At 39.4% G+C, this 14,300-nt stretch overlaps 1 protein-coding gene across 3 annotated transcripts in view; it reads left to right on the top strand.

Moving 5' to 3' along the window:
- Tn (tripartite motif containing protein thin) overlaps positions 1 to 14,300 on the top strand; it is a 58,598-nt gene that overhangs the window by 28,767 nt on the left and 15,531 nt on the right. For all 3 annotated transcript variants that reach the window (XM_070672359.1, XM_070672358.1, XM_070672360.1), the window contains 4 exons: positions 4,639 to 4,988; positions 6,238 to 6,513; positions 10,793 to 11,114; positions 13,830 to 14,053. In XM_070672359.1, the coding sequence (XP_070528460.1) occupies positions 4,639 to 4,988; positions 6,238 to 6,513; positions 10,793 to 11,114; positions 13,830 to 14,053 (1,172 nt within the window). The remainder of the gene's footprint in view (positions 1 to 4,638; positions 4,989 to 6,237; positions 6,514 to 10,792; positions 11,115 to 13,829; positions 14,054 to 14,300) is intronic.

Here is a 14,300-nt window from a genome sequence, read left to right as displayed (position 1 = left end):
ACGTACGCTGAAACAAGATTGCGACCTAGATTTTTCGCTTTCCGCTAACGGCGCGCGATGCGAAAGCGTTCGTTGAATTCGATAACGTAACACAGACATTGACTAAACGCGAAATAAGATTGTGGATCGCTAATTAAATCAAAAGTTTCCAGGCGATTCCAACCTGTCTTCGAACGGCGCAAGGAATTTAAATTTAAATTCCAATCGTATGTCAAAAATTATAATTGCATAAGAATTATCGGAGAAATCAATTGGCGCAATAATTTTGTGGTCTGCGAAGTAAAAATTTAAATTAATTTAACTGTAAATTATATTCGAGATAACAATTTAATTAAGAGTAAACTATGACTGGTACGTGATAAAATTTATTATTCGATAATTTACCGTCGGGAGCGTTGCGGGACAAATTATATTCATTGAACGGGATGGCACCTAGGGTCGTGTGAATTCGCCGTGTGTCTTCGAGAGCAACCCCGATGAATCACATCTATTTTGAGTGACGGAATAAACTGCGAAGCGCAATCGTCTTTGAGACGGCCCAGAGACATCGAAATCGCGCTCCGACAAGCAGGATATCGCCCGTGTAAGATCCGCACAGATTCGCTAACACATTTCAACGATCAAAGTTGCTAACACGACTCTGTCGAATCTGTCAGATCTCCCCTCTGTGTCATGGAAATTGCGCGCGCGTGCCTGAAATATGGGTTTGTTCTCTCGACTAAGATTCTCCGAGAGTTGATGCTGATCACCGTTTATATTTCATTATGTTTCACGGCGATTCGGAAGCGTGGACGCGGATCGATAAACCGAACCGGGTAACACGTTTATCATCCACTTGTTACAGAGAATAATTCCGTACTTATTTTAAATTGTTATAAATTAAAGCGCGCGCGTCTTTCTTTTTTCATATATATATATATATAAATAAAACTTTAATTGTCAATCTCGTTGTGAAAGTATTCGAACGCGTTACGATTATATGAAATATTTTAATATTATAATTAAATTTTCGCTAAAGAAAAATAATTGGCCGCTATAATTGGTAATAAAATACACGGCTAAAAAGCAACGCGAGGAATCTAGGACGCTCGGTATACATGAGCTTTTCTGCCTTTTAATTACATTAATTTATTTACTGAGGAGAAAATGCAGGTTTTATATTCTTCGTGTGTACAACCATTCATATTTCATTTCTACGCCTTGTTGTGTACTTTCCATGATTTAATTAGCTAATGAACGAATTTCGACGGCGTTAAATCTTTTTAGAAGGCGACTTATGGCGAATCGGCGAGTGCTCGAAGCTCGTAGGATGAATTTTACCGGTTTTAATTAGTTAACAACCGAACTTTCGTGTCGCGGGGCTTTCAGTCGCGCAGTCGATTCTCTAATGCGCCGAATCTCATTATCGTATGGACACGCGATTGCACTTGGGAATTTACGCGGCAAAATATGTACGGCATGGATCCGCACGAAATGGCGAAGCTTAATTAATTTTTATTACCTTCGATTTAACAGATGTCACAGAATATCGCGAAAATGTACGTGCCGCGCTTTGTACCATACAAAAAGCGATAAAGAATAATTATTTTCAAAGGCAGTCAGAGACGGGAGGCAAAAAAAAAAAAAAAAAAGTCCCGCCGCTCGCTTCGCGATATAACGTGTAAAATAATCCCCCCCTTCCCCTTTAAAAACCTCGTTTTATTTATTTTAATAGCACCCGATTTAATCAATTTGAAAAGGACTCGCTCAATGTTCCATTTACAATATAACACTTCGTAAAATTGCGTTTGCGCTCCACACACAGAAAGAATGATATTTTTGGACATTTTATATCCCATATAAAGTGCGCGTGAAAGAGGTGCACGTCGCGTGTCTATCGCGTGTAATTTAACCCATTAATACAATTTCTCTTCCGCACTCTGAAAAATTTCATTGATTATTGCATTGCGCGGGAACAACAAATACCTTCGTACACGTGCGCTCATCCGGCGCGTGCACAGCATCCCGTTAAAAAAAAAAAAAAAAAACTTTTGATTTGTTTATTCTTAATCGTTCGCGATTTAACCGATTTATATTATACAATTTCAGCGCCGCACGGCGGGCCATAAAATCTCGCTCGAAAATAGCATCCCAACGGCGTTCTCGAGGAGCGCCCGTAAAAGCCTCCGGTCTCGTCCGAACGGTGAAATAAACGCGACGGAGCACGTGGTAAAATCACCGATGCAACTCGTTCTCGCCGCAGCATAAGAAATTATGATGCTAATGCACCGAGATACTCTCCGCGACGCATCCCGTGCTTTCACGTCCCTTGCACTTTTCTCTAACCCTGCAGAATAATAGGATAGTTCTCCCACGATTTTCCAGATTTATTCCGTAAACCAAGCACGATTCCGTTTCCCGTCGTCGTACGGAAAGAAATGTCCTTAACGATATACAATTTATATACACGGTTTCTTCCTCATAAAAGTATATTACAAAAATATTCAGATCACACGGCAACTCTTGCAATATTTTACTTTATCTTCCTCAATAGTTACCGCGACGTCTTTTTGTAAATTTATTTTTTTTTTTCCCCCCCCCTATAACTGTCATTCACCGCCCTACTTAATTTGCAACATTTAGATTTCTCTGAAATACGCGAACGGAAGGAAAATTTTCATTTATCTTTATCTCCTTTAGTGGCATATGGATGTATGTTACCAATTCGCGTTATGTCACCAATTCGCCATAGATATTTGCGGTCAGATCGAACCTGCACGCGAAACGAGCTTTCCAATCTGGATCAGTGACAATGTCGGTGTCCATGAATTTCGAGCTTTTCCATACGAACTGAGTGAAATTACGCACATATCTTACATTTCTTGGTCGCGACGCGTAATTGTAGTACTATTCTCTTGATAGTTACATTCGTTACATTCCGAAACGGCTAATGAACCGATTACTGCGGAAAGGAAATTATTTAATCCTTTTACGCGCGATTAAAAGATTAAATTATCCTTGTTTCTCAGAGATGTATTAATATTAATTGCATATAGTTCAATTATTAATTTTTAAATTAAAATAAAAATTATAATCTATATAAAATTTTTTAATTTGTAAAACGAGTAGTTTTAAATGTTTTTTGTTCTCTCTTATCGTGCTCTTTGCAAAATGTGGGTGTATTTTTTTTATATATATATATATTTTAATATGTAATAAACGCTGAAACTTTTTTTCCCACCAACGGATTATTATAGGTATCCCGATATATATTCAGGTTATGCGGTTTCTTTTATTTATGTTGCTTTTCTGTATGCCAATATCTGTTGTGCAAAATTGTAATCAATATTCCAGCGGTTCTTCGAGTTGCACTTTCCAATTCAGATCTCCACCAAAACCACGTATATGTTTGCGCCGTATTAAAGCTCCTTGCACAACGTCGCTTCCCTCTCTTCCGCGATAACAGAGAGAACAAATTAGCATCGTGGAAAAGCGGAAGCAATTAAGATCTATACGTCTTCTTGGTAAAATAGGAGAGTGTGTTATCGAGAACGAGTAATAATTTTTCTAAAAAAAAAAATTTCTTTTAGTATTATTTATTGCTACTTCGCAAAATACGTGCTAAGAATTATATGCGCTGCATTTGGATTCATAAATCGTGAATTCTTGAACAAATAATTTGCTGGAAAAAGCTGCGGCCTGGTTTTTTTTTTTTTTCCTCTTGTTTACGACAACGGCGATCGTGAATAATTCACTATTGCATATAAAATCGTTTTTCATGAACAATCTTCTTCCAGATTCTAATTTCGGGAGAAAATTCTCGATACTTGGAGAGAAAATATTTGTTTAATTTTATAGGTCAGTGCTGACCCCACGTCAATATGCTAATATATGGACAGCGTAATTACATTTAGCTTATGTATACCAATGAAAGTGTACTTTTTTGTAGAGCGCAAAACGTGTAACGTAAAACCGCGGTTCTTTCCGAGGCCTGCACTGAAACATTTATAAAGTCCAAACTGTTTATTATTTTCATCATTTTTTAATTTTTGTTTTAATTTTTTTATTAACTCAACTATTTAGATTCGCCAACGCGTTTACACAGATCTCCAAATACGTATCTAGGCCATGCAGTTACAACATAACTGTAATGAGGACCAAATATATTCATCGACGCGTTTATCTGCCCCAGAAGCATCTAAACCGAGGGATTTTATTTAAGGTTTATTGAAAGCAAGCTTTCGTGCGGAATCGAAAATATTAGGAATAAAAATAGAACGTTTATTGTGAAAGCAAACGTCCATATATGATTACAAAAATATTAGGAAGAAAAATAGGATGTTTCAGAGCACGTACATGATATCGCATCGTGCTTTTATTTTTGCGTTATCGTTTCTTCCAGCGGCGCATAACTTTCTTTTTTTTTTTTTCTTCTTTTTTCACGTGTTGCCAGTATTTTTAAGCGGCTGAAAATTTATATAGATAACGTTCTACGGATTTACATTAATAGTCACGATAATTGAACACGTTTATTCATGTCCGTTTGGCATCCGCATAATCAATATTGCAATTGCAAGCGGTACCGCGGCGCGCTTAGGCTTAACGCGGAATTGCACTTCCGGCTTGTCAAATCCGGATCCGGCGATTGTGGGTTCGCAGGTACGCAGAGGTCTCCACAGGCTGCAGGACGCGCTGGCTTTGGTCGAGAAAAATACTCTGGGCCTGCAGACAAACTGTGCCTCGGTCGCCGAGGAGGTGGACGAGATTTATCGGAGGCTGAGCAAGGCTTTGAAAGACCGTACGGAACATCTGCGTAACGAGGTCGATCGATACCTCGGCACCGAGCTCAGAGGCCTGATTCAGCTCAAAGAGAATCTCGAATTGGAAATCGCGAATATCCAGAGCAATTGCGATCTGGCGGAGGCTCACATAAATGAAAATGTGCCGTGGGACGACGCCGAGCTTCTGGACACGAAGGAGCTCTTCCTGCGTACGGTGGAATTTATCAGGTTTGTTGCCCGGTAATCTCCTTTTTCTTCCCGACGCCCGCTCGTTAAATCCCGCGCGGTCGTAGCCTCGTACAATTTATTATCGGCTATCTATTCTGCGGGCTTCCCTCTTTTTTTTTTTTTTTTATTTTTTTACGACGTTGACCAGAAAGAAATTGTTAAATAAACGATTCCGTTTCCCTCGCGTGCTATTTTATTTTAATTTTTGATCCCACGGCGACGCTCCGACTCTGTCCATTTTGATTTAATAACGCCCACGTTTCGTAAAATTATCACGGCTATTCTCTTTCTAACAGAATTGTTTGTCGCGATTGTTTAACCAAAGGGAAACATTTTATTTGCCGTGTTTATTATCGAGAAAAAAAAATAGTTGTTTTTCGCGATAAAATATTATTTTCCGTCTCTTTGCGGAATAAAATTGTTGGAAAACTGATAACGTGCCTCTCATCTCGGCAGTTTACCGCGACATAATAAATAAACGTAAAATTGTGGGAAAACAGCGATACTCTTAAATAAATATTAAAAAAAGAAAAATTAACATCCAACGTAATTTGAATACTATCGATATAATATGAATACGCTGATATTGGTAGGAGCAATATGAATTCCAGTGCAGATTTGCGATAATAGCATTGCGAGAGTAGCGGAAATCCGACGTTAGATAATGTAATTAACGTTCAACATTACCACGCACGCCATTATGAAATATATAACCCGCGCAAAATCTGCCATGAATCAGAGACGCAAATCGCCCCGCATAACGATATTATACGTTGATTAACTCAAGTACAATAATCATGTTACGCAAACGGTAAAACATCGAAAGGCGCATACTTTAATTGTGGAAATTGCTGTATCTAAAATCGTACGATCGCGGTACCCCGATGAAATAATGCGCTTTATCAATAATTAACATCGCCGAATTAACGGGCTGCAATTTTAAAAGCGACGTATATTAAATTGATAAGGACAATAATAATTGGCAATATAATTTTACTCTTGATAAATATTTTCTGTACATCGAACGAATACTACGATACTGTGATCAAGTAAAAATGAGATTAATTAAAAATCTTTTTCATGAATAATATAATGGTAGAAGATGAGATCGCAATACCCATCGATTTTATACTTTAAAGTACAACGTTCGCGGTGCGATTATACTATTGATTTTGCGAGACTCAATTCGTACGCTTTAGCGGTCTGTCATATTTCTCGGCGAATGAAGATGGACGATTGTTCTCCGCAGGAACTTCGAATACGAGGCGGGGGATTACAACCGACGAGTCCGCTTCGTGATGGCGCACGATCCGAATCAGCTTGTCCTTCACGTGGCGGGTTACGGCGAATTGAACATTAAACCGGAAAGCGGAAGCGGCGGATTGCTGGGGAGCTCCAGTAGTTTAGCCCCACCGGTGGGCTCGCCCGGTCTTATGAGAAGCAAGAGCGATCACCGTCTCGCCTCGCAGTACAGGCAGCAAGAAGAAGAACGGCTGGCCAGAAATCGATATGTTCCTGAATACGAGTAACTATCGCCACTTTTTACGTCTCTTTTCTCGAGTGTTCCCTAGTATCCCCGTGTTTATTCCTTAGCACTGTAAAAAATCAACCGGTTTCAATCCCGTTTTAAATATTGCCCGATCTTTGCGACTAACTAATTCTTATCGCTTTTCCTTCACTACTATTTTTCTAATCTTGACGCACAGCCAAAATATTAATATACAATTTTTTCTTTAATATTTAATTCGGCGCACTTGGCGCAAAACGCCGTTACGTTCTTGGACATTGCAAATATCGGCTTATAAAACGATATAAATTTTTCCGAAGGTAATACCACACATGTATATATTTCCTAGAGCTCCGGGGAATGCGGAGCACCGGCTAGGGAGAGAAAACCGCTTGGCGCGAAATAGAACTTTTTTCAGAAAAGCCACTTCTGTAAGCTTCAATTTTTAGACCAGGACAGGTGGATTATAAAAATATACGTTTAGGAGTTTAAAAAAAGAAAAAGAAAAAAAAAAGAAAAAAAAAAATTATTTTCTCCGCTATTTTTCAGTAAGATCAATTTGTCGGTACCGATTAAAAACTACAAGACAGTCGATGGAGACGGGAGGTGTCCTTAGATCGTTGGACGACCCTAGATCGAGCGCTCCTCCTTAATTTATGGCACCGAGATTCCAGTCTGTTTTCGAAACGATAAATCAGGCGTCGCGAAAACTCTCGCAGTCTTATTTACGATACGAGACGTATCGCGCTGATACGTTCGTGAGATGACCGTGAACAATTGCCGCCGATATATTTCTTCGGAAATCGAATCGTTGGGTAAAAGCGTTCCGCGCGCGCACACGTGTGCGACGTTTTATCGTTTATCGCCACGAAGGTGTAACGATCGGTACCCGATAACACCGTGGCTTTTTCCTACGAGATGCCGGATAATGGAACGTATTAATATTCTATTCGTGCAACAGCGCAAACGCCATCAGATCAACGCGTAACGATGATTGGTACGTGCCTAGCAAATGTTCCTCGCAAGTTCGCGGGGGAGATATTTACGGTGCAGTTAAGCCAGACAAATCAATCGAGCGATCGCTTTTCAATCAGATCCACGATTTTTCGATCGGCTTTTGTAATTTTGCCGAGCGCGTTGAATTTCGCTCGGATTTAATCTTGCGGGCAATCTTTATTGTATCTCTTTAGAAAGTTAATTATTCGGGAAATTACAAAATTTTTGCACGTCACTTGCATACGTGGGGATTAAATAATACAGTTGTTTATTACAATTATTAATTTTAATAGCACGCTCTGGACATAAAGAAAAATATTGCATTTTAATTATTATGTGCTTCAATGTTTGACGAGAAGTATATTTCCAGCAAGAAATAATAATCAAACATTTACATAAAAAGGCGTTGAAATGGACAAAAAGTTCCTGCGCTTCGATGTTCTAAGTCCATACGTTTTTTATACCCGTGACGCAAAATTTTGGTACAAAAAGCTTCATCGTATTTTGGGACGCTATCAAAGAGAATTGCACTTTCCGAAATATCTCGCATGTTTATTCCAGCGTAAGATATAAATACGCGTGGCTTCGTATCTCCTCATTTTCCCTCGCCTTACGCTCTCCTCGGCTCTTTCCTTTATTTCTCTTGCCTTCTATTTCGACTCAAAGGTACCTTCGGCTTGGAATAGGCGCGTCGGGTTTAATTGCTGCCTGTTTCATGCAATGTCGGTCGTTAGAGCCGCTCTCGTCGGCCGGTTTTATTAAGCGGCCTCGTCAAAATGTAAATTAAATGCTTTAGGTACGCGCGAGCACGTACTTTTTAGTAATTAACGCTCTCACATGCTGCAAAGACCTACTTCACATGCGGGAGACGCGGCTATCCTACCGTGCCGCCTATATTGCATTTGTTGTATAATTACGGCAATCGTGATCGTTTTGTGCGATTATTAGAGAAAATACCGTTATTTCCCGTGAAGGTCTCATCAATTTGTCGGCCGCGCTCGAACCAGATATCCCTCGAATTGTAAATGAATCTCGCGCGCGATGCGTTTCCACGTCCGCGAAATGTGCACGCGCGCTCTGCGGTGTTTATTTTTGACACTTGCCTTGTGATATTCGAGTGAAAATTCCATTATTCGTGCTTTTTTCACAATAACGTTTCGAAAAGCACGCGTTCCAATCACTCCCCCTCCCCCACATTTTTTTTTTTTCTTTTTACACCGCGTGAAAAGCTGAAATATACAAACGATCGTTATTGCCGTCGCAATTTCTGGCATGTGTTCTTTACCAGCGTTTTGGAGCGTGACAACGCCTGATATCGTATCACGGAAATGTAGCTAAATGGTTAAGTGCCTGAAATCGATAATGCTTGACGATACTGCAAATAGTGCAAATGCAGATAGACGAATTAAAAAGTTAAAGGCTTTTACGTACACACGATACGCCAATGCACATATATCATATATATTTTATAATAAATTATATATTGCCGCTAATTTTACAGTTCTAAATTTAAAGTAAAATATATATTATACTTTGATGCATTATTAATTTGCTTTACGTAATTCAATTCAAGTTGAGATTAGCGATTATTAATAGCGAAATGTTATTGCACAAATTTCTCTAGCACAGTATCGCGCTATTGAAACAATTAAGACACGACCGTTAATTAATGAGGGATTCTTAAAACTCTCGTTTGGAAACGCAAGACGATAACTTTTTTAATAACTGCGTCTTTCAGATCTGAAAGCGGTCAACGCTCAAAGCTTGTGTCTAATTATTTATCTTTGACCACTCGCTTCGGTTGGTTTTTATTGCAATCTGTGAACAAGGTTACTTCTCACAGAGGATTTCGTGGAACGCGATATTGCAATTCCTCCGACGAATTGCTGACGTTTCAAACTGACTTTGATTAAAAAACTGATTTATACACTGATTTTTACTGGTTTTTGACCAGGACCATTATTAAATGGACCGAGTAACTATTCTGTTTTAAAGTCTATTAATCTATTGATCTTTTGCTACGCGCTTAGCTAATCCCACTATATAGTTTTTGTAAATTAATAAAAAGAAAAATTTTTTTTCAATATTTACTGATCTACAAAATGAAACACATAAAATGTCTCAAATGAAAAAAAAAAAATTATAATTATAACAACGTACATATTGCAAATTAGAAACTTTTCGCAAGATAGAAAATTTAAACATATTATTTTAATTAATTTAAATTTAATTAAAATTTAATTAAACTTTTTCAAATTTAATTTGTTTGTTAAAGTTTTGACTACTTTTAACGCCATTATAATTAATAATAATGATACACCAGGCCAAAGTTCATAGAGTAAGAGAAAACAAGATTCTTTTTTTTTTTAACTCTCCATCCTTTAATTAAAATTATTTGTACGTGTGTGTCTTCTTGCACAGAATACGCGCAGCATCGTTCCCGATACCATTCCAACATTTAGAAAGTTAAAAGATAAGGGCAAAAACTCGATAAGATTTATCATCGAGCTTTGCGGGAATATCGGAGAAGACGATATGGGAGTAGAAGATGGAGATCCCTAATATCATTTCGTCCTGTCATCGACAATCCTCCGGAACGTCCTTTCGAATCGAACTGAGATAATCTGACTATAAAGCAGGTCGCGTTTCAGTCTACGTAGGACTTGTCATTGGTCCCTTCTTGTCATAATTTCAAGTGACATATATCAGCGACACGTGTTCTTGCGAGATCTCCCTACGAGAATGATCAGTTGTTATCTCTACCTTCGGGGAGAAGAGAGACATCTTTTTATATTCACGCGATCTCTTGATACTCGCATGTCTAACCTTTCGCTGATTTAATCTACTTACACCGTACAATAATATGCAATATAAAATAGTCCGCGTCGCCGAATCTTTCCTCATATATTTAATATTAAATCAGGCATGTTAATTACACATGTAATTATTAGTATTATTTACAAAAATAATTATTCCAGAATATTAACCCGAGTAATCTGTTGAAGATTAATATTTCCTTTAGATGTACCCGATTTAAGTTTTACTTGAGATCTTTATAAATGATTTTGACGTAAGCTCTGGCGGGAAACGTTTATTCTTCGCGATAAGAAATACCGAAGACTATCTATAGTATACAATTTCGATTCGCTTCCAATTCGCGGTGGCGGATTATCGTAAGGAGAAATCGCTGTCGGCGATTTCTCCAGACCCGGAATTACTTTCTCGGCGACGGCTCTAATTAATCCACGTCGTCGCGGCAAGTTCGTGTATACCGTGTATGTTTACGTACGTATGTGTACAGGTACGACGCGCCGGAGTACGAGGTGCCGAGAAATAAGTCCAGGTACAGGAGTCGATTTATGCGGCATCGGGACGGCGACGATTCGGATGGTGACTCGAGGTCGACGGTGAGATTCACGTCGGCGCCGCAGGAGTCGTCTGGCTTGCGGGAACGTGTTTTGGACACGGAGGATGCAGCACGTGGACCTCTATCCGGTATATTTCGTCTGACGGACTCGCCACGTGTCATGAAAAAGCTGCAGGAGTGCGAACGCGCCGGCAAAAGGAAGAAGGAAGAGCCGGCGAGTCAGCCCGTGCCGCAATCACAACCACCTAAGCCGCAGGTTAGAACAGCACGTTTTCAACAGACTAGATGTTAAGATCCTCAGAGCTAAGGTGATCAAGATCGTAATTTGATTAATTTTATTTGTTCATTATTAGTTTCTGTTTTAATTTAATAATCCCATTCGCTTGAAAATCGATCCCGCGGATGAAATCTCGATCTATTTTAGCTCCGAAATTAGTTCATTAATTTGAGGTTATTTAGTTTAAGATATGAATTTAATATTTAGATCGGATTAAACGGCGAAGAATTAATTTGCTGCCTAATCTCGGTCGAAGTAATTATCGTTTGCACGAATTTTTGCATTTAATACGGTGATTTGTTAACAAGAGTTTGAGAATAATATAATCGCTGTACTTGGTAAGTACGTATTCTACATATCTCTTTATTTTTATGAGAAATAATTTGCTATTTGTCAAATAAAAACCAATGCATCAGGTTTCATTATTAACATTTCAAATATTGAAAGTAATAATACGTTCACCGTTTGGCTCGAGTTCAACGCAATGTCTGAGTATCTCGAAATAAAATATAATATGTGACGCGCATGTTCTCGAATATAAAATTATAATATATCATAAATATATACAGCTATCGTTGCTAATAAAAATTCAAGGTGACAGCGTAATCTAGACACATTTGCTATATGCATACAAAATATATTTTTGCGAAATGTACATATATATTACATATATATATATATATTTTTATATAAGGCCTCTCTCAACCCTTCGTATATAACCCATCTGAGGTCGCTCAGTTCTTATATTGGGATATCGATTTGCTTCCCTCGACACCAACTTCTATAAACATCCGTTGTTACGATAGGTTCCGCATTAAAAACGTGACTGTTCCTAGCAGTGTCATTATTTCGGTAATGTGCACTCGTACCGAAAAATTCAGGCAGTACCAATGACAATGACGTATATAACGCCGAAAGGAATATACGAACGCGGTTGTTGATAAAACTGACGGATACATTGTTTCGTGACAACAACAATTTTATAAAAATTCGCATCAATAGATCCGTACCAATCGGCAAATAATCCCCGACGGACATCCGTGTGTATTCTTTTTTTTTTTTTTTTATTTTTATCGATGTAACACATGGTTACACCATTGACCCATTTGTTTTCCTCCCTGGACGTTCATATTTTAAATGTTGATGCAGCACGGAGCTCAGTTGATTGAATCGGACAATCGAGCAATCGTCCGGCATCTATATGCAAATCCGCTGGCCAGTGTAAATTTTTTTTTTTCGGCCGAAAAATGTTTATTCTCTATAGAAAAGCGTATCAGTGAATTTAATCGTCATTCCCTGCTTATCGGTATACCGTATATTATCGTGTTGCATCAATATTTAAACGGTTAAACGTCGACGATACAGTTAATTTACGGCCACGAGTGTGTTCAATAAACGCTATTTAATTAGCCTCGCCATGCACTTTCGGAAAACACTTGAAAAAACATCGTGGCCGATTTAATTTGATGACACGGCGATATTGGTAATAGGCAAATGGAAAAATCTTTAATTAACGTCGCTGTTGAAACAATGAAACATTAAACATAATAACTTTTTACACTTTCTCTTTTTCATAAAAATAAGAATAAAAAAAAAAAGAACAAAAAAAAAATAAAAAGAAATACGAGTAACGATATAACGTTAATACGTAAAAAAGAAAATGCAGAGTAGTTTTCTTCGATTTGGCTTTGAATAATAAATGTTGGTATCCAGCTAATAACGAGTGATTACGCAATAAAATAATTAATTAATTAAGAACACGAGCTGAATGGGCGTTCGTGAATTTGACGACATCGTATTTGTTTTTGACAGTGATACCTCCGCACTTTTGCACAAGGAATCCCTTATTATGGCAGGAGAAATAAACGGACGGAGGCACGAACTCTCCACGCTGACGGCCAGTGCAGCGAACGAAATTTGTTCGGTGTCGCGCATCCCATTGTTCGGATGATAGCGGCTGGTGTCAAAACGCTCAATGAACGTACAAACGCAAATGTTGACACGTACATGTAACGAGGATTGTTATCTTAATCCACGATGATTTGCATGAAGTGCTATACGCGATGACGTATGAACGTCATACCTGCGAATGCGGTCAACAAAGTGCCAATCATAATGTGAAATACGTATAGCGTTAATTTTCTATATGATTTTGCGCATACCGGCGGGGTAGAGTAGTTTACGACCACGTGTGTACATATATAGATAGGATAGATGCGTTAATAGACCGGAAGAGAGTAATATATATCGAGTGAGTTGAGCCGAAACGTCGTGTTCTGTATGTGAAATACTGCGAGTGTAAGGTGACAATACAGCAGTTTTACACTTTTATTACCACGTTTTGTCATTACGCCACCCGTTTGATCCCGCTGCACCTGCTTATTACGCCGGCGTGTACTCGCGCACCGTGTAATTGCCGTGGCCGATTCACGTATTCGCCACCTGTCGCGTACGTGCTATAACGTTGCATTTAAATGCACGTGCGGATTTCGCGGCCCCAATAAATCGCGCGTCGGGCTGGCGTGAACGGACATCCCCGATCGTAAACTCGCCCCCGACGCCCGTGGGGGCGAAACGTACGATCCGGATTGCAAATCACGAAGGGAATTGAGCGAGGTTCAATCGCGATTACCGTCGGCGCGGCGCGGCGGAACGCCGCAGATTCTCGCTACAGGTGATTTTTTGATCGCGCAGGTACAAGTCAGAAAGGTACCGACCGCAGTGGCGAGGCAGACCAGCGAGGACGACGAGATCTCGAGGATCAAGAAGCAGAACAAGAACGCCGCGGCTACCACCGTCCACGCCGAGACGGTGGAGGAGAGACAGCCGACTTCGACGCCCGTTTCCGTTCACCCGCCGCCATCGAGAGAACTTCCAGAGCCCGAAGAGCAGCCGGCCAGAAGACCGGCTGTCGCCAGGTAAGCGAGCATAAGGTCGTTAAGCTTTACTGCAAAATTTTGACGATGAAATTTTACGTGCGCGGAATAGTCATAAGATAGGTGTCCGTTGATCATAAATTGACGTTGTTCTGCACGATACCGGATGCGCGTTGGAGAACCAAGACGAGTGCACGGCGAGCTCGTTAAAGCCGCGAAAAATCGCTTGGCTTTAGCAAAAAGTATTTATTAAGACGATAAATCAACTTGGTCCCTCGAAGGAATGAAA

This window comes from Cardiocondyla obscurior, linkage group LG25 (assembly GCF_019399895.1).
Source record: "Cardiocondyla obscurior isolate alpha-2009 linkage group LG25, Cobs3.1, whole genome shotgun sequence".
In the NCBI taxonomy this organism is placed as follows: domain Eukaryota; kingdom Metazoa; phylum Arthropoda; class Insecta; order Hymenoptera; family Formicidae; genus Cardiocondyla; species Cardiocondyla obscurior.
Note: the sequence above shows the minus strand (reverse complement) of the source record. Positions and strands in the feature narration are given on the sequence as shown.